At 39.7% G+C, this 19515-nt stretch overlaps 1 protein-coding gene across 1 annotated transcript in view; it reads left to right on the top strand.

Annotated features, from left to right (window-relative positions):
- LOC140458427 (secretory carrier-associated membrane protein 2-like) overlaps nt 1-17053 on the top strand; it is a 43767-nt gene extending 26714 nt beyond the window's left edge. The window contains exons 4-9 of the mRNA XM_072552966.1: nt 3447-3558; nt 4363-4491; nt 5374-5533; nt 9414-9515; nt 12324-12441; nt 14533-17053. Coding sequence (XP_072409067.1) covers nt 3447-3558; nt 4363-4491; nt 5374-5533; nt 9414-9515; nt 12324-12441; nt 14533-14679 — 768 coding nt within the window. The 3' untranslated portion in view covers nt 14680-17053. The remainder of the gene's footprint in view (nt 1-3446; nt 3559-4362; nt 4492-5373; nt 5534-9413; nt 9516-12323; nt 12442-14532) is intronic.
- The last annotated feature ends 2462 nt before the right edge of the window (nt 17054-19515 follow it).

Below are 19515 nucleotides of genomic sequence, written 5' to 3'. Positions count from 1 at the left end.
GGTGTGTTTTATAATCTTCAATCCCAACAGTGTACAATCAGTGAACTTTTGAGATGGGCTCTTGCAGTTATTGAAGATCATGGAGTTAGACTGTCAAGCTTGTGTTGCAGATACTACTGTTTCAGCAGGCCAGGAAGTTTCTGACTACCTTATCCAGTCCACTGTCTACACCAATTAACAATGACAAGTATTCAGAGACCTGCAGTTTGTTAGGGGCAATTCCTTTCGAATGTAAAGACAAGGTGAGAAGAAAGATAGGATCAGGTAGGCAAACTAGCTGTTTCCTGAAAAAGATTTTTATTCGTCCAATTCGTAACATTTAAGTTTATTAAGGTTTTGTTCCCACAATGGTAGATCTCTAATCACTTATTTGAAATGTACACTTAAGTGGATCTTGCTTGAGCAAAGTAATATCTTTGTATCATGATGGGTATCAACACAAATCCCAAGTTCAAATCCTATTAGTAAAATCCAGTGTTGTTTTTAAATTCAGTTTTAATAGCCTCAGTTTTTAATAGCCGCATGCAGCTGAATAAGTGGGAAACCACAGTTACAGCCCCTTGTGTTTCCCATTGGTTCTGCCAAACCTGCCACCTCGTACATAGTTGCCTCCATTTTGAGTTGAAAATTGTTGTCATGTCTGTTGTCAATATCACTTTCATTAGCTTATAGCAGGATAAATGTTCTTTGTATATTGTAGTTCAATAATAACCATTGCACAACATTTAACATGTTGATGGAATCATTCATCTGTTTTGACTATAACTTATGCAGTAAAGACTGCAGTGTTTCCACTTTAGTTTTCACATTATGGGATGCCATGAAAAGCACCTCTTAGCTGAGCTTAATAGCGCAGCCCCATTCTAACCTGAGTGCTTCCAAGTGCACTAAAATGTTTTTTTTACATACTGTCATTGCCTATTTTTGTTGTGTTTTAACCTTTTCTATTCCATTGGATCCCATCCCTGGTTGTCCTTGAACTGAGGTTTGCTCAGCCATTTCAGAGGTTAATAAAGAGTAACCGCACTGTTGTGAATTGGGACTTGCACATAGACCAGACCAGTTAATGATGGCAGATTTCCTTTCCTAAAAGAAACGGGATGATTTGTTTTTCTGTAATAGGGATTATGAAGCTGTCTTTCAGTTCCAGGTTTTTTTCTTTTTAACTGAACTTGAGTTCTGCCAGCTGCCATATGGAATTTAAACACCATTTCCAAAGCCGTAGCTGGCTGTTGGTGTTACTACTTCAATAATTTTGCCTCTATGCCATCGTCTGTGGTCAAGACTGGGATGAGTTGCCATTTGCTCATTTCACATGGGGCACTTGCAGTCAGCTGAAAGAGAACCTTCCATTGCATCAGTTAGGTTAGGATCTTTGCATCTAACTGCAAAGTGCCATCTCCACCTTCTAGTTCAAAGTTTGGGAGAAGATTTGTAGCCCAGGTGCTCGTTGTTGTAGTTCTGTTCACTGAGCTAGTCTTTTGTGTTGCAGACGTTTCGTCCCCTGTATAGGTGACATCCTCAGTGCTTGGGAGCCTCCTGTGAAGTGCTTCTGTGATGTTTCCTCCGGCATTTATAGCGATTTGTATCGGCCGCTTCCGGTTGTCAGTTCCAGCTGTCCGCTGCAGTGGCCGGTATATTGGGTCCAGATTGATGTGCTTATTGATTTGAATCTTTGGATGAGTGCCATGCCTCTAGGAATTCCCTGGCTGTTCTGTTTGGCTTGTCCTATAATAGTAGTGTTGTCCCAGTTGAACTCATGTTGCTTGCTTGTCATCGGAGTGTGTGGCTACTAAGGATAGCTGGTAGTGTTGTTTCGTGGCTAGTTGGTGTTCATGGATATGGATTGTTGGCTATCTTCCTGTTTGTCCTATGTAGCGTTTTGTGCAGTCCTTGCATGGGATTTTGTACACTACGTTGGTTTTGCTCATGCTGGGTATCGGGTCCTTTTGTCCTGGTGAGTTGTTGTCTGAGAGTGGCTGTTGGTTTGTGTGCTGTTATGAGTCCTAGTGGTCACAGTAGTCTGGCTGTCAACACACTTCACATTCAACAACCAAATATGAACAAATCAACAGCATACCCGTGGGCTCACCCATTTCTGGACTCAGCAGAAGCGGTAATGCAAAGGTTCGAACAAACAGTCTTACCGCAAGTTCAACCCAAACCCTCGGTCAGATATGTAGATGATACCTTTGTAATCATTAAAAACACAGAAATAGAGAACACACCGGATCATTAGCGCCACACTGAGGAATCAGATTCACTAGAGGAGGAAGAAAAGGACAACCGACTCCCATTCCTAGGCATGATGGTACAGAGAACACAGAATGGAGAATTCTCCACAAAGGTTTACAGGAAAGCCACACACACAGACCAAGTCCTAAACTATGAAAGCAACCACCTAAACACACACAAAAGAAGTTGCATCAAGACACTATTCAAAAAGGCCACAACACACTGCAATACACCAGAACTGCAAAAAGAGGAAGAAGAACACCTCTACACCTCGCCAAAAACGGATATCCCCGCAATTTCATCAACGGATGCCTAAGGGAAAGACCAACGGAATGAGGACATGCCACAACCCAAAGGACTAGCCACACTACCACACATCAAAAACCTTTCTGAACTGACGGCCAGACTACTGCGACCACTAGGACTCATAACAGCACACAAACCAACAGCCAATCTCTGACAACTCATCAGGACAAAGGACCCGATACCCAGCATGAGCAAAACCAACGTAGTGTACAAAATCCCATGCAAGGACTGCACAAAACGCTACATAGGACAAACAGGAAGACAGCTAACAATCCACATCCATGAACACCAACTAGCCACGAAACGACACTACCAGCTATCCTTAGTAGCCACACACTCCGATGACAAGCAAGCAACATGAGTTCAACTGGGACAACACTACTATTATAGGACAAGCCAAACAGAACAGCCAGGGAATTCCTAGAGGCATGGCACTCATCCAAAGATTCAAATCAATAAGCACATCAACCTGGACCCAATATACCGGCCACTGCAGCGGACAGCTGGAACTGACAACTGGAAGCGGCCGATACAAATCGCTATAAATGCCGGAGGGAACATCACAGAAGTGCTTCACAGGAGGCTCCCAAGCGCTAGAATGTCACCTGGACAGGGGACGAAACGTCTGCGACACAAATGCCCAACTCTGCAAACAGAACCACAACACCCTTCTAGTTCTCCAATTTTTTTTTTGCATTTTGATCAAGCTTTGCTTACAAAAAGTGCTTTAAGATGGCAAAGCAGGAACAAAAAATGAACAAGTATTAGTGCTGTCTAAAGATTATGCAAACTGCTAGTTAAGTGATCATTGTGCTCCAGTTGGTCTGTGAACTGACCCACCTTTTTATCATAGTGTTAAGGGGTTGTTTTTGCCATTATTTACACTTACTTTATATCCTATTCAGGTCAGTGCTACAGCTGCACAGCTGGCACTGCTTCGACAGCAAGAAGAACTAGAAAGAAAAGCTGCTGAACTAGACCGCAAAGAGCAAGAACTGAAGAATGAAAGTTACACTTGTAAGGATATTGTGTGGTGGTGGGGTGGGGTGGGGTGGAGGGAGGGGTGGAGGAGGAGGAGAAAAAAAAGAGAGGGGAGAGAGAGAGAGTTGGGGTTGGTGGTTGTGTCTGAGGGTGGTGGGTTTATGTGGGTTAGCTATGCAGTAGGACATGTGGCCTGGGATGGTAGGTGGTTGTGTGGGATAGTTCAGGAGACTGGAGAGAGTATGTGTGGAGGTGGCTTTTCTGTTGGGAATGAGATATACATAGGTTGTGAGGGAGGGTTGTGTGGGAGGAGGTCAGGCTGGGAGTGGAGGGTGAGAGATTATGTAGGTGGGATGGTAGGGTTGTTTGATCTTGGTTATAGGGTTATGTGCATAAAGATGATGCATGCATGTATGGTGGGGAGAGAATGAGTCTGAGCAAAGAGACCCCTATCTCTCTCCAAACACCCTCCCTTTTTAAATATCATGACAAGAACAAAACAACTTCAACTGTGATAATTTTCCAGAAGTGGTTTTCTAGTTACCTCTTGTGTTGAAAGTCTACTTTGGTCTAGTCTCAATAATTAGACCACCACCAAATGTAGAATTAAAGTTAAGCACATTCTCAAAAGTAGTTTCATAGTTGCCAGACTATTAGTACTACATTGGAACTCTTAAGGAAGAATTGTTGTGTGAAGTTAAATAATGTCAAATCAAACTGAATTTGGTCCAAATGTCGTATCAGCTAAAGGTATCGGACATTCAGGATTTCAGGTCTTTAAAATACGTTGCTTCTTTTAAGCTTTGTTTGAAAGCAAAATTTCTTCATTCCTCCATGCAGCAAAAAGAAATAACTGGCCTCCTTTTCCTTCGTTCTGCCCCATCAAACCATGCTTCTACCAGGACTTTGCAGCAGAGATCCCATCAGGCTTTCAGAGGACAGTAAAAATGCTGTACTACTTGTGGATGTGTAAGTTGCAGCCAATGATTCCTGCCTTTTGTTTCAACCCCTACTGAAGTATTTTTGTACAAATCTTTGCAGTTGTGCATTTTAGTGAAAACATTAGGTATTATTGGTGTAAGTTAATAAATTGAACTTCAACCTGATTAGAAGACCTTACCTTATCTCAGATGGCAAATGACAAGTGAGTCAATTATGCAGGGTCATAAATGTACAGCACGAAAACAAGCCTTCATTCAACTTGTCCATGCTAATCCAATATTCTAAAATTAATCTAGTCCCGTTTGTCAGCATTGGGTACATGAGGACATAAACCAATTCAGGTGCGTTTTAAATGTGGTAAGTGTACCAGCCTCCACTACACCACCTGGAAGCTCATTCCATACAAATACCACCCTCTGTGAAAAGGTTGCCCGTTAAGTCCCTTTAAATCTTTTCACCTCTCACCTTAAACCTATGTCCTCTAGTTTTGGACTCCCCTACCCTAGGGAAAAGACCTTGGATATTCACCCTATTCATGCCCTTCTTGATTTTATAAACCTCCGAGGACCCCCTGCAGTCTCCAGTACTCCAGGGAAAATAATCCCAGCCTATCCAACCTCTCCCTATAGCTCAACCGCTCCAACCTCAACAGCATCCTTGTAAACCCTTTCAAAGATAACAACAAAAGAGGCTGTGGTGTTGCATTGTTGATGAGCATTGAGCTAGTCATGCTAGTCTCAGCTCAGCAACATCATAAACTGGTGAAATTATGTGCTGTTTGGTGAAGTTTGCAGAAATTCAATTGGAGGTGTTTTTAAAATTTGAGATTCCAAAGTTGTGGTTTGAGTGATTATGTAGAGTTAAGTATGCTCACAACTTATTGAAATCTGGTTTGTTTTCTTCCAACAGTCCATGCAGTCACACTGTTCTTAAACCTCCTTGCTTGCCTGGCTGAATTTATTGTTGACGCAAAATTTGGAGTTGACTTTGGCTTAGCAATCTTATGGTTTTTGCTCTTCACCCCTTGTGCCTTCCTGTGTTGGTATCGGCCAATATACAAGGCTTTCAGGTAAAATGTCCTCTGGATTTGAGCTGGTTTTCTTTTCACTTTATGGTTCATCTCAATAAGACCGGGTCTGCTTCATAATCTTTAATTTTTTTTGTTGAATGGCTGTGTTCATGTAACCATGTTGTAGCATGCAAAATAACACATCTGCAATTTGCCATGTAAGGCAGGGCTTTTGACTTCCTGTGACATTGTTTCTCCACTGCACACAATGTAGTCCTGGGTGAAACCAACTTTGAGGATGGGAGACCAACTGGATCTGTGCACAAATGTGTGTAAAAGATGATTGAGCCAAAATATGAAATGAGGACTTAAACAAGTATGGACTGCACTATTATGGACATTATCTGGAAATTGAAACCGAAAAAACTGCAGATGCTGTAAATCAGAAACAAAAACAGAAGTTGCAGGAAAAGTTCAGCAAGTCTGGTGGTGTTTGCGAAGAGAAATCTGAGTTAACAAAAAAAATTCTGAGGGAGGGTTACTGCAACCAAAATGTTAACTCTGATTTCTCCTCACAAATGCCACCAGACATGCAGAGCTTTTTCAGCAGCTTCCAGTTTTTGTCTGTATAAATTGGTTGTTTTGCATTCTATCTTGCTATGTCTACAGTGCTGTAGCTCCTCCACAGGTGAAGGATATAATGACAATGTGGCAAGTTTATGTAGGTAGTTTCCATTTTAAATGTGCTCCATAGGAATAAAGAACTTTAAGAATGTGAGTGTATACAGCATTTTTAAAACTTATACAATTAAGTACAAAAGCATTTGGTATCCGTGAATAGTCATAACCTGAAATACTACAGTATTATTGGGCCTTGGCCCAACTCTTGCTTAAGCTAGGCATCCTTTTGCTAGCTGTATCCAAAAGAGGAAAAGTCTGAGAAAAAGTTAAATTGGAGCAGTTTTTCACGTTTTTATTAACTTTATTGACACTGTGAGAGCTGCAAGCTATGCCAGCGTTTATTATTGTGCAAGCCTAATTGCCTGAAGGTAGTAGCGAGCTGCTGCCTTGAACCATTGCAGTCTGTGGTGTGGACATGTGTTGGAGGGGGAAAGGTTCAAATGAGCAATGGAGTAAGCGGACTGGTGCAGACTTGGTGCAACCTGCTTTCAAGAAAATATTAATGGTTTGAAGTCTAAATCTACACTGGTCAGCATGATTTTTTTTGAAGCAGAAGCTAGAAATTGAACTGAGTAAATAACATCCTAATTTATAAATTTTATGTATAAGGCACAGAACAAAAAGGCCGTTTAGTCCAGCTGATCAATGCCAATGTTTGCGTATCCTCCCACCCTATTTCATCCAACTGTAACAGTATGTCCTTCTATTCTTTTTCTCCTTGTTGTTTGAAGCTTCCTCTTAAATATCTATTTGATTTGTCTGAACTACAAGGATCAGTGCTGGGTCCACAACTTTGTCGGTTACACAAATGATTTGGATGCGAGCATAAGAGGTATAGTTAGTAAGTTTGCAGATGACACCAAAATTGGAGGTGTAGTGGGCAACGAAGAAGGTTACCTTGGGTTACAATGGGGATCTTGATCAGATGGGCCAGTGGGCTGAGGAGTTGCAGATGGAGTTTAATTTAAATAAATTTGAGGTGCTGCATTTTGAGAAAGCAAATCTTAGCTGGACTTAATGTTAAGGTCCTAGGGAGTGTTGCTGAGCAAAAACCTTGGAGTACAGGTTCATAGCTCCTTGAAAGTAGAGTTGCATGTAGATACGATAATGAAAGCGTTTGGTATGCTTTCCTTTATTGGTCAGAGTATTGAGTACAGGAGTTGGGAGACCATGTTACACTGTACAGGACATCGGTTAGACCATTTTTGCGTGCAATTCTGGTCTCCTTCCTCTCGGAAAGATGTTGTGAAACTTGTAAGGGTTCAGAAAAGATTTACAAGGATGTGCCAGGGTTGGAGGATTTGAGCTATAGGGAGAGGCTGAACAGGTTGGGGCTGTTTTCCCTGGAGCATCAGAGGCTGAGGGGTGACCTTATAGAGGTTTACAAAATCATGAGGGTCATGGATAGGTTAAATAGACAAGTCTTTTCCCTGAGATGGGGGAGTCCAGATCTAGAGGGCCTAAGTTTAGGGCGGGTGGAGAAAGATATAAAAGGGACCTAAGGGGCAACTTTTTTCATGCAGAGGACAGTGCATATATGGAATGAGCTGCCAGAAGAAGTGGTGGAGGCTGATACAATTGCAACATCAAAAAAGGCAAATGGATGGGTACATGAATAGGAAGGGTTTAGAGGGATATGGGCCATGTGCTGGCAAATGGGACTGGATTAGGTTGGGATATCTGGTCGGCATGGATGAGTTGGACTTAAGGGTCGGTTTCCGTAATGTACATCTCTATGACTGACTCTACTCCATGTGGTAGCAAACTTCGTGTTCTACTTAATTTCTGGATGATTGTATGTATTAGTACCCAGATTGTAACTTTGCCTTCTAGTTTTTGGGTTTTTTTCATAAGCGATCTCTGCTCTGCATTGGATTGATTTATCAAATTCCTTCATAATTGTTAAGGACTTATAATGGTCACACTGAGAAAAGCCCAATCCTTTCAGTCTTGATTGTTATAGCTTCTATTCTGATATTGTCCTTTTTTATAATCATTTTTGGATTAATTCTATGCTATTACTTTCAACATTTACTTGACTGTTTTCAGAAATGCACTAATTACAAGTTTAAAATTGTGAAAAGCCTAGAATAAAAATGGACAAAAGACTTTTTGGTCTTGATTGAGAAATAAATTTGAAGTGCAACTTGAGTGGAAAGCCAGCTGAAATATGGATAACTGACAAAACTTGAATTAAACTGCAATGTTAATATTTATGGAAGTAATAATGGCTCTTTCAACAATGCCTTCCAAACCTACAACCCACTTAGCAGAACAAGGGCTTTTAGATGCATGGGAACGCAACACCTGCAAGTTGCTCCTCCAAGCCACCGCTTCATCCTGACTTGGAACTGTATTGCTATTACATTGCTGAGTTCAAATTCTGGAGCACCCTCTCAATAACACAAAATACAATGTAATGGTTCAAGATGGCAGCTTGTTGGGGGCCAGTGAGGTTGGGCGCTGTGACAATGCCAGTAGCTTTTAGAGGTTGTTTTGTCCTGGTTTCTCTAGAGAGATTGAACAGGAGTTATAGAGCTAGCTAGTTAAGACCACTTTGGAAGGCCTTAGGTTTGTTTTTTAAAAAACAGTCTGAAGTGTTGATGTGGCCAGCTCTCATTAGACTGTTGATTTTGTTTTTTCAGTAGTATTAGAAGCTATTGAGGTCTCAAGAGTTGGAAGCTTCAGTGAATGTCTCCTGCCTGCTGTTCTCTGAATTTTATTTTTTTCCCCTCTTGGAGGAAGAATTGCATGTGATAGTTAATGAAACTATTATTCTGTTAAGTTTTCCAATAGAGTTAACATAATCTAAATTCCTCTTTGTATTTAACTAGTGGTTTAAATTTTGTTTTGCTGAACATCGAGTAGTTTGACCAGTCTCAATGCAACTGGAACGGGCACTTTACATTTGCTGTTAAACTAAGAAAAAGTCAGGGTCTAAGCTACCTAAAATATTTTGAGGGGCTCTGGCCTAGTCCATAACAGCATGACATGTTGGTCCAGCCAGTGGTTCCCATGTCCAGTGAATTGATATTTCAAAAAATTATAACAGTGCTACAGCAGATTATTAACATCTGCCATGGGTGACTTATTTCAGCCAACTGCATCAGAGGAGTTGGAAGTTGATTTTGGGCCTGGTTGTCTTGTGTGTAACAAGAAAATCAATGGCAAGATACTGATGTTCGAATAAACTGAGACTGATTAATTGTCACAAGACTAACTTTTCAAAAAGACTAACTTTTTAAACTTGTTTTTTCAGGTCCGACAGCTCATTCAACTTCTTTTTCTTCTTCTTTGTGTTCTTCTGTCAAATTGTTCTTTATGTCATTCAGGCAGTCGGCATTCCCAATTGGGGGGTCAGGTAAGTGTCCATTCAGTGCTGAGTGAAAGAAATATTCTTTGGTGTGAGTTTTTGTCTTCTGTGAGCTATCTGTGGCTTTCTGCATATTCTCTATACACTTCCTTCAACAGATTCCAGTAGCGTGTATAGACAGTTGATATGACATGCCCTGCTGACTATTCTAGCCACTGGAGAGGCACGTATTTCTTAACTGACCATTTCTTTCCCACTCGATGCTTGTTGTGTTTTTAAACCTCACTGCTTTCTTAATCAGTGTTCCTTTTTCTTTAGGGTCATCTAGGCTCTGACATCCTTAAACAAGTTTCTTTGATCCCTTTTGTGACTGTCCACTTGTAACATTTTTCATGGTTGCTGTACTGCTATTTGGTCAGATTCGTTGCAACCCCCAAAATGCACACTCCTGTATAGGCAGAAGATAATTGTTCCTACAGCTGAATTGCATGTACTCCTGGCAATGCAAATCTTTCCTTACATTATCTGGTTAAATTGATTTAATATGAATCATATTTAATATGAATGATTCAAAAGCAGTCTCCTCCTGATAGCTCACCCAATCTCTTTTTATACCAAGAACCAAATTGAATTACTGTGCTCTTTAAATTTGCTTTGAGGAAATAAAATGGTCACACTCCAAACAGTGCAAAAGGAATTTGTTATCTAGTAATTCAATCTAACTAATTTTGAATTGAGGAGTAGACTGTGCTGGGTGTATCTTTATGGTTTTGCATTATTCTCCCTTACCCGATCTTAACTTTGCACTGCAAACTGCAGAAACTTCAACAGGACCAGATTGATTTTTTTTTTTGTGTTACTGAAGTAACAGTCAGCTCTAATCCAAACAAGTTCATTTGAACTTGTTCATGGAGTTAATTTTGGTTCAATCAAGAATCATGTGGGAATGCGTGAAGCAGCATACCAAAAAGTGAGGTGCCAACCTGGTGAAGCTACAGAACAGGGCTACTTGTGTGCCAAACAGTTTAGCCGCAGGTGATAGCGCTGAGTGCCAAAATCAACTTCAGTTTGCCATGCAGTACTGACACATCCAGTTGTAAATGATGGTCGACAACCAAAGAATTCATTGGAGGAGATGGCTTCATGAATATCACCATCTCCATAGTAGGGAACCCAATGTATGAATGCAAAAGATCAATCTGAAGTATTTTCAACTGTCTTCAGCCAGAAGTTCTGAGTGAGTGATTAATCTCGAATTCCAGTAAAGGTGCGCGGCATCACTGCTAGTCTTCAGCCAATTCTATTCTCTCCACATGAGATCAAGAAATGGCTGGAAGCGTTCTTTGCTGCTGCATTTGTGGGATTATTCAATTATCACTTGGCAGTGATTGCAGATCTAGAAGGTGCGAGGCTGAAAGAGACAACTTCATAGGTGGCATGGTGGCTCAGTGACTAGCACTGCTGCCTCACAGTACCAGGGACTCAGGTTCAATTCCTGCCTCAGATGACTGTGTCTCTGGGTGGAGTTTAATCTATGAAGTGGTGACCCAATCACTTGCGGATGCAGTTTAAACACTACTTTGAGGTATTTCTGGTATTTCTAAACTCAGAAATTAGTCTGTGATTTGTTGCATTGTGATTCATATTATCAACGACTTCAAATTCCAGAACAGAGAGCACTTTAACTTCCTTCCAATAGTTGGCCAAAAGAAGCTATCTTATAGGCTGTTTAAATGTGATTATCAATTTTAAAGACTTAAGTTTATATAAAGTAAGCAAGACTGCTGCCCCCAAAGGGCGCGCAGATGCAATTGGACGGAGTTCCACGTTTGAATCTAATGTGAAATGTGTTTATAGTGCAAAGATTCCCATGTTGAGTTCAAAAACTTCTATCATTCGACGAGGAAGTGTAATCTGCATTTAATAGAATCTGATTAGTACCACAGTGAAGCCAAAAATGTTAAAGATGGTATTCCCCAGATTTATAAATCTGCTAAACTGAAATGCTTCTCACCCAGGGTATTTTTTAAATTGCAAGGTGAGAACAGATTTCTTTTGAAGGACCAACACTGGGAAATTAACTAGCAATCCCTGGTCATTCCAAAAGCAAAGGCTCTTAACTATCTGATAAAAGTAGGGCTAATGCCACTAAGGTATTCAACGCCAAGGTACATGGGGATGATCTGTGTTCAGGTCAGGGTAGTCTTGTGCCTTTAAGGGCCCACTGGCTGAGTTAGCACGCTCAATATTCTAGTGATATACAACGCAGTTCATACTAATCTATTTTTAAATTGATTGTGTTCTGCCTGTGTTTTATCTACAATGCCATAAACTAGTTTGCAAATTCACAGAGCAATATTCACTTAATGGTAGTGCAGACTGTTCTGAGATTAACTCCATACCTGTGTGTACAACATAAAAATGAGATCCAGAGCATGAGTTCCATTGTGCTGCTGGGACTGTAGAAAATGCATGGCAGAGAGAGACAGCCCATGGGAAAAGTGGTGATTAGATTGCTGGTGCCCTGAATATGTGGAGAGCTATCTTTGTCAGACTCAAATTCCGAATACCCAGTAACCATAAATCAATTGTCCTCTGTAACCTATGCAGTTAGCAAAAGACACTAGCAGCTTGACCTGCTTTTCATAAATTATATATGATTTCAATAGTTTCCCCCAGTACTTCCCTCTTACTGGCTTATTTTGTTTTTATAAAAGTGGCATGATTTTGCAGTTTGTTGTCTAGCCTTTCAGAATGGTTTGCCTATTGCCAAAAGTGATTCTTGGTTTCTGTAAAATAATGCTAATTTACCACCAGCTAAAAGTAACCAGCTTAACCATAAATATTTCTTTTCAGTGGTTGGATTGCAGCACTTAGTTGGACAAAAACAAATCTTGCTGTGGCAGTGGTCATGATGGTAGTAGCAGTATTCTTCACCGTGTGTGCAGTTTTGTCTTTGTTGCTGGTACAAAGGGTAAGAATGTCTAATTCATCCTTGTTGCGTTGCTTGCCTCGCACTCCTGAGCTCTGTTCATCATCTACTGAAACCTTTGGACAAGCCCTTGTCTGTCTCCAGATTTGAACGTTCCACTGCTGTGCTGGCTGTCAATCTTTCACCCTCTATATAAATTTCAGTTCATCCAAAACCCTACCACTTGTATGGTGATCTCACTCGAGCAGCTCTTGCTGACCTACATTGGCTGCTGATCCACTTAAGCCTCAACCTTTTAACATTTAAGTTTAGATTAGAGTGGTGCTGGAAAAGCACAGCAGGTCAGGCAGCATCCGAGAAGCAGCAAAATCGACGTTTCGGACAAAACTCTTCATCGGGCATGAGGGGCATTCCTGATGAAGGGCTTTTGCCCAAAACGTCGATTTTGCTGCTCCTCTGATGTTGCCTGACCTGTGCTTTTCCAGCACCACTCTAATTTAGACTTTGATCTCCAGCATCTGTAGTCCTCACATTTTTTTTTTGTCTTTTTAACACTTAATCCCAGTGTTTAAGTACTTGTATGATTTTGCCCATTGGGCAGCACCCAGGTTTCCATCCTTGGGTGAGTCTCTGTCGTATGGAGTTTCCATGTTCTTCCTCTGTCTCTTTGGGTTTCCTCTGGGTGCTCCAGTTTCCTCCCACAGTCCAAAAATGTGCAGGTTAGTGGATTAGTCATGCTAAATTGTCCAGGGGTGCAGATGTTAGATACATCAAATGGGGTTCACTGGGAAAGGGAGGGTCTCCGTGGAAAACTGATCAGACAGCCAGTTCAGATTCGATGGACTTAATGGCTTCTTTCTGCACTGCAGGTATTCTATGATCCTGTCTATCTTACATTTTCCTTTGTCTTTTTGAAGGTTCAAATGACTTGAGTCTATGTACACAAGTTAAAATGTCGTGGTCAGAATTTAATCAAAAGACGACTGAATTGTCAGCCTTTATATCTGGACAGAAGGGAGCGAAGGTGGCAGGGATGTGCTGTTTTTTCTCAGTAATACCATAGTCAAACCATGTGTACTATACTAACCATGATGTGGAGGTGACAGTATTAGACTAGGGTAGACTAAGTTTAAAAATCATAACACCAGGATATAGTCCAACAGGTTTTTTTGAAAGTACAAGCTTTCAGAGCACTACTTTTTCAGGTAGCTAGTGGGACAGGATCATATGACACTTATCTTTTACTGTAAACTGTCCTAACTGCTGCGATGTATTGAACAAACCTAGATTGCTGTTAAGTCTTTAATGCTGTTAAGTCTTTAATCACTTAACTCTAACCTGTTTGACTATAACCTGGTGCTGTAGTTAGTATAAAGGTGAAAATCATAACAGTGTATACAAGAAACATTGGTCTTGGTCACCATGTAATGCAAATTTGCCTAAATGCTAACAAGGTGCCAATGATCAAACTGAGGCTTGTGTTACAGGGAATACAGATGGTTAAGATCTGATCTGATTAAGATTTTTAGAATTCTGAAAGGAATTTATAGGCCAAATAAAAGGTTATCCCACTGGTAGAGGAGTCCATGACAAGAAAATGTCCTGTTAAAATAGCCAAGCTATTCAGGACAAATATTGGACAAGATTTCTACAGTGTGGGAAAAGTGTGAAACTCCCTCCTGCAAGAAACAGTGAATGTTTGCTAAATCAGTTTTAATTCTGAAATTGGTAGTTGTTTAGTTAAGGGATGTGGAAATTAGGATGGCACACTCTTGTCACTGAATTGAAGAACAGAAATGAAGAGCTAATGGGATCACTTGTTCCCATGTTCCCCTGTTATTGTCTAGTCCTAAGTTTTGCCTTCACTGACTAGTAATTTTCCAACTTTTTTTTTTCTCACCCACCTATCCTCTCTGCCATTTTTTCCCTCCGTAAAACCCATTTCTTGACCAACCTCTTGCTCACTGGCTTGCAAACATTTTTTAACTGTCTGTTTTTACCATGTGTATCTAAGCAACCTTATGTTTTCTCACATGAGAAGCTGCAATAAATTTCAAGAAATGCAGAGATAAGATTGGACAAATTGAAATAAAGTCTTTTTTCTTAAGGTTTTTTCTCCTTTTTTTTTTGTAGGTACATTCAATATTCCGCAGCACAGGAGCCAGTTTTCAGAGAGCACAAGAAGAATTTTCCCATGGGGTCTTCTCCAATACCACAGTGCGCAGTGCTGCAGCTAGTGCTGCATCAGCTGCTGCACAAAGCACCTTCCAAGGAAACTAATTACTGAAGATTACTGTTTTCAAAAGTTATCCTCTTTGTACGTTCTTTATAAAGATGCACTTTCATTGGACAAAATGTGTATTTTGTGTCTACCTATTAAGGGGGAAGGATATATTAGGCTTTAATCAAAGGGTTTCAAACAAACTGTTTGGTATCACTGCATTTTCAACTGTAGAAAACCAGCTGCTCAACAGTTTGTATTTTGTTTGAAGAATTATTGGTCAGTGTGTTGGTTCATTGGGGAGGTACGTTTACAGAAGAGAGTAAAACATCAAGCTTTTTGAAGTTTCATATTTTAATAAGTTTCTTCAGTAATAAGCACAATGGATTTTACTAGCACCTGAAGTATTGTTCAACACTATGACATTGTGTATGCCAGCGCTGGTCATCTGTTCTGTGGCACTGCATCTGTCTAGTTGATTTTGTTTTTTGTATGATGGGCTGGTTCTTGCTGCTTTTTAAGTGAAATCGCATTTGGAAGAAGGTGCATCATAGAAGTCTGGCAGCATCATGACAATACTGCAAATTCATGGGTAAAAGTTTTGAGCTTACAGCTTGAACTCAACTAGTCAATTTTCTTAATCATAAATTCTTAAATGTTTAAATTGGGTATTTAAATGTAGAATCTTTTGGAAACTTTCAGCATATCATCAGCATTTACGAAGAGACACGTAGTGCTTTAGGCAGAATAGACGACATTCATGGTTGCAGTTTTTTGCTCCATCTTCCATCCCATTCATTAGATACCTTTTTTATCAAATGTTGTTCACTTCAAATTTTGTTTCTGACCAAGTGTCCACAGACCTGATGTATCTTCCTATTAAGTGAAATATTCAATTCCATGATTAACATCTATTTCATGGGTGCTGGTTGATCTGTTTCCAGTATTCTCCTGCTCTTTGATTTTTCTTACATTTGCATTGTGTTTTCTTAAAAAAAATGGCTATATAAAGCTATTTTAGGTGGTAGTAGTATTCCTTTACCAAAACAGTTACTTTCATGTCTGCTTTGGAGCATTTAATTGCTGTTTTGTAAGAACCATCTCAACCCACCTCCATCTTTTTCAATTATATCCAAAGTATTTGGGGGAGGTAAGAGAGGAGCCAGTGTTGACTGTGTAGGTTTCCTGAGGAGTGAGTTGATCAGATTTAATCACTCTTAATCATGTGGATTGTTAACACAGTGGCAAATATTGTGGATGCTTGAAATCTGGAATAAGGGCAGAAATGTGTTAAAACTATTTGAAGTTGAGCAACACCAGTGGAGTGAGACACAGATAATATTTCAGGCTGAGGACGCTGTTAACTAATTTTTCTTAATTCATTTGGAGTAAACAAATTAAATGGTTTAACCTTTTTTAGTCATTGGGATCTCAAATTTTTTTTGTAATCTTTTTGTCTCTTGAAACTGAGACTGCTACTACTGGATTGTTTGTTTTTTTTCTTGTTTCTGCTTACTGTTGTGAAGCAGGCTTTCTGTTGTATTTTTTTAAAAAACTGTTTATAACAGCTTCCACACTGGGATTCCGATGGTAAAATTATTTTTGGGTTTTACTTGCCAAAAAATGGATTGTACAGAAACCTTACTTCAGTAATTTTGCCCTTTTTCTTGTCACTCTGCCGTTTTTAAAACCAAGCATATGTCATTCTTGCATAGGTGAGATTTCTTATGGAATTGTTAAAATATCGCCTTGATTGAACTGCCTCTGTCCTCTTTCTTGCCCTTCTCCAAGATGACTGGATAAACCATGCCCGTAGAAAACCAAGAGTATGTGATTGTTGGTTGAGGCTAGGATTTATTTTCCCATTTGATGCTCTCCAGCACTGTTGCTGCTGACATCTTCCATGTCGTCTTAACAAGTACACTCTCAATTAGTTTTTTTTCTCAGGCCTCACTCATTGGTAATTGGTCTTTTAGGTCCCCGAGCTTGAGTGGAATCATTTTTGTGCTATTGGCATAATTGCCACTGAAGTGTTAAAACACGAGACTGTAACTGCAAAATTGAATTATTGAAAATCTTTCCTTTTCCCTTCAGTTTAGTTTGGCATGTAACAAGTGCTGGACTACCAACAAATTATGGGAGCTTGAGCTTAGGGCAAAACTAGACAGAATGACCAGAATGTCAGTTTAGGGTTTCAGTCTTAGCTTCAGAGCTTTTGGTTTACAGGACATAATTTTGAGTTTTATTTTTGAATCATCAAAATGAGCTGATGTAATTTTTTTGATTTCATAAATGTAAGTGGGATGGTCATTCACTTGAATAAGCTTTCCAATGGAACGAATGATGTTAGCTTTTCATTGTTTTTAAAAAAGAATAATTCCATGCAAATGCCCTTTTAAAACATTTGTGCTCAAATAAAGGTATTTAACTCTATTCCAGTAGTTCTTTTGACTCTTCAGACCAAATGTTTTCTAGAATGGAACTTTTTTTGATAAGAGCTGATGCACCTTCCTGTTGAGTGAAATGTTCAATTCCATGAATGGACTGATCTGAAAAGTATGAATTTGACTGTCTTGAACCCTGATCCTGAGAAGAACCTCCTGAATGTTTGATCTGAGCTCCTTGATTTGAATGATTGTAAACTCCATTCAGTGATTTCATGCGTGCAATCTTTAGAACAGAGTCACTTGACATCCAGCTCCTCTTCACTGAAGCCTGGAACTTGCTATAGATTTGAATATAGCAAATTGAACAATTGTTGAAAATCTTGATCAGGTTCTTGGCATCTCCAATACCTACTGTGAAGCTGACTACGGTCAGTAGTACTGTATAGGTCTGTGCATTCATCTTACAATTAGAGGTTGTGATATTTTGATATTCTTGTTTGAAGTATTTAATTTGTTTTCAGAAGTTGGTTCCCTTTTGGGTACTGTTGGCCTTTTCTCCTCATTCAATCCTATTCCAGTTACAAATTCTGCAACAAAGAATTCATTTGTAATAAGGACTATTGATAAGGGAGTGAAATGTTCCTAGGTGCTGCATGGGAGCAGAAGCCAAATGTGACCAGCAGTGAAATGTTGGCTTGCATGCAGCTCTATGCAAAGATAGACTAATAAGCTTCTCAAAGGAGAAAACTAAGGTAGACAAGGTTTTTAGAGGGAGAATTTCAGGGCTTACAGTGGATATAATTTGAAGGCACAGCTACTGATTGAGCAATGAAAATCAGGCGATGTGCACCAAGCCACAATTGAAATGCAGAAATGAGGGGTTTACAATTGGAGGAAAAGGGTAAGACAGTGTGATTTGAAAGACCAGAATGAGAATTTTGTGATGGTGAAATCCTTTTGATATTTGTAGTGAGAATCAAATAGTTATTGTATAGTGTTCATGCCTTCTTTTTCTATCTGGTTAATATTTATGTTTTAAAAGTACATTGAACATATTCACAAGAGGATGCTAGTGACTGATTTACTGTGATCGCCAGAGGCCTGTTTATCAAGCCAGGTCCCACTCTTGGATCTGACTTCTCAAGATGAGGTCATTGGTCCAATTGGAGAACAGTATCCTTCAATGTTTAGGTGTAAGGGAGAGGACTAGTTCTGAAATGGTATGGATGTACAAACATTAAAAACACTACTCGAATATCTGAATCACTAGAACTGTTCTGATATGAGTGACTCGTCTCAAATTCAGCCAGGCCAGTCCATCTTTATGCTTCAATGTAGTTATTTCTCAACCTGAAAATCTTAAGATCTCAGCAAGAGGTTTGTTCAACTTGTCTGCTCATGCCAGAGTTTCACTTTCTATCAGGGAGCAAAGTATATAAGCCAATCCATTCCCATCTCCCTGTGAGGTGTATTGTAATTGGATCAACGACTCTAGGTTACCTGAAGTTAGGTATAAGTAGGACATAATGATAAAACCCCACGTTAAACTATTGTTTATTCTGATCCATGATGTCATGAATCAAACTAAATTTATAAATCTGAAATAATAATAATAATGTGACAGTTACTCAGGTCAGGTAGCATCTATGGAAAGAAGCAGCAAATGTTTAGAGCATGAAGAACTGCACTTCATTTTATAGTCTTTGGGAGCCAACATTTGAATCCAAAACTCCAGACTGCTCAGTCTGCTGCCTTAATTATACCTATCTGCCATTGTATCTTGGTTGCTCTTCAGAAAGCCAATATATTTTTGACAGTCCACTGATCATCATTTAACACCTATCTTCCATCAGCACAATTCCTTTTGCTACCATTAGTGTTCCCTTTGTCTTCTGCTCATGGTGTACTTGTCGTCATTTTCACTCAGTCCTTCTCTTTTGTCAACAACATTGCTACCATAATTTTCCAGCTTTTTCAGTTGTGAAGAGGATATGAATGTTGAAAAGTTAACTTTGCTTTTTCTCTTAGATGCTGCCAAAGCTGTTGAATTTCTCTAGCAGAGTCTTTTTTATTTCTGCAGTAAACAGAAATGATCAATAATGATATTGGGGAATATTATTTACCCATGAATTGTTTGGAAATGTTAGAGTTAGGGGAATTACTGAAGTACATTCAGGAGAGCTTACTTGTTCAACCATAGATGGGAGGCATTGCTGGATCTGGAGATGGGAAAGTACCTGGACTAAATGGACCAAGTGTCTGGAGGGAAGCTCCTGGGTCATTAGCAATGGAGGAAAAACCAGCAGAAATTCTAAATTGGGAGAGGCCATTTTCAATATAAGGATCTGACAGGATAAAGTGGAACCAGAAGAGTAACAGATAAATCTATAATGGAATGATGGGGGATCTTGGAGATACATCAGGAACAGTCTAGGAATTCAAGCAAGAGTAGTGAAATGGGATTGAAAAAGCTTGGCTAATGAGGGGGTCACAAAAAGGAGGGTGCAT

The sequence above is a fragment of the Chiloscyllium punctatum genome, chromosome 33 (genome assembly GCF_047496795.1).
Source record: "Chiloscyllium punctatum isolate Juve2018m chromosome 33, sChiPun1.3, whole genome shotgun sequence".
Taxonomy (NCBI): Eukaryota; Metazoa; Chordata; class Chondrichthyes; order Orectolobiformes; family Hemiscylliidae; genus Chiloscyllium; species Chiloscyllium punctatum.
The sequence above is the reverse complement of the archived record's forward strand: the minus strand, read 5'-3'. Positions and strand labels throughout refer to the sequence as shown.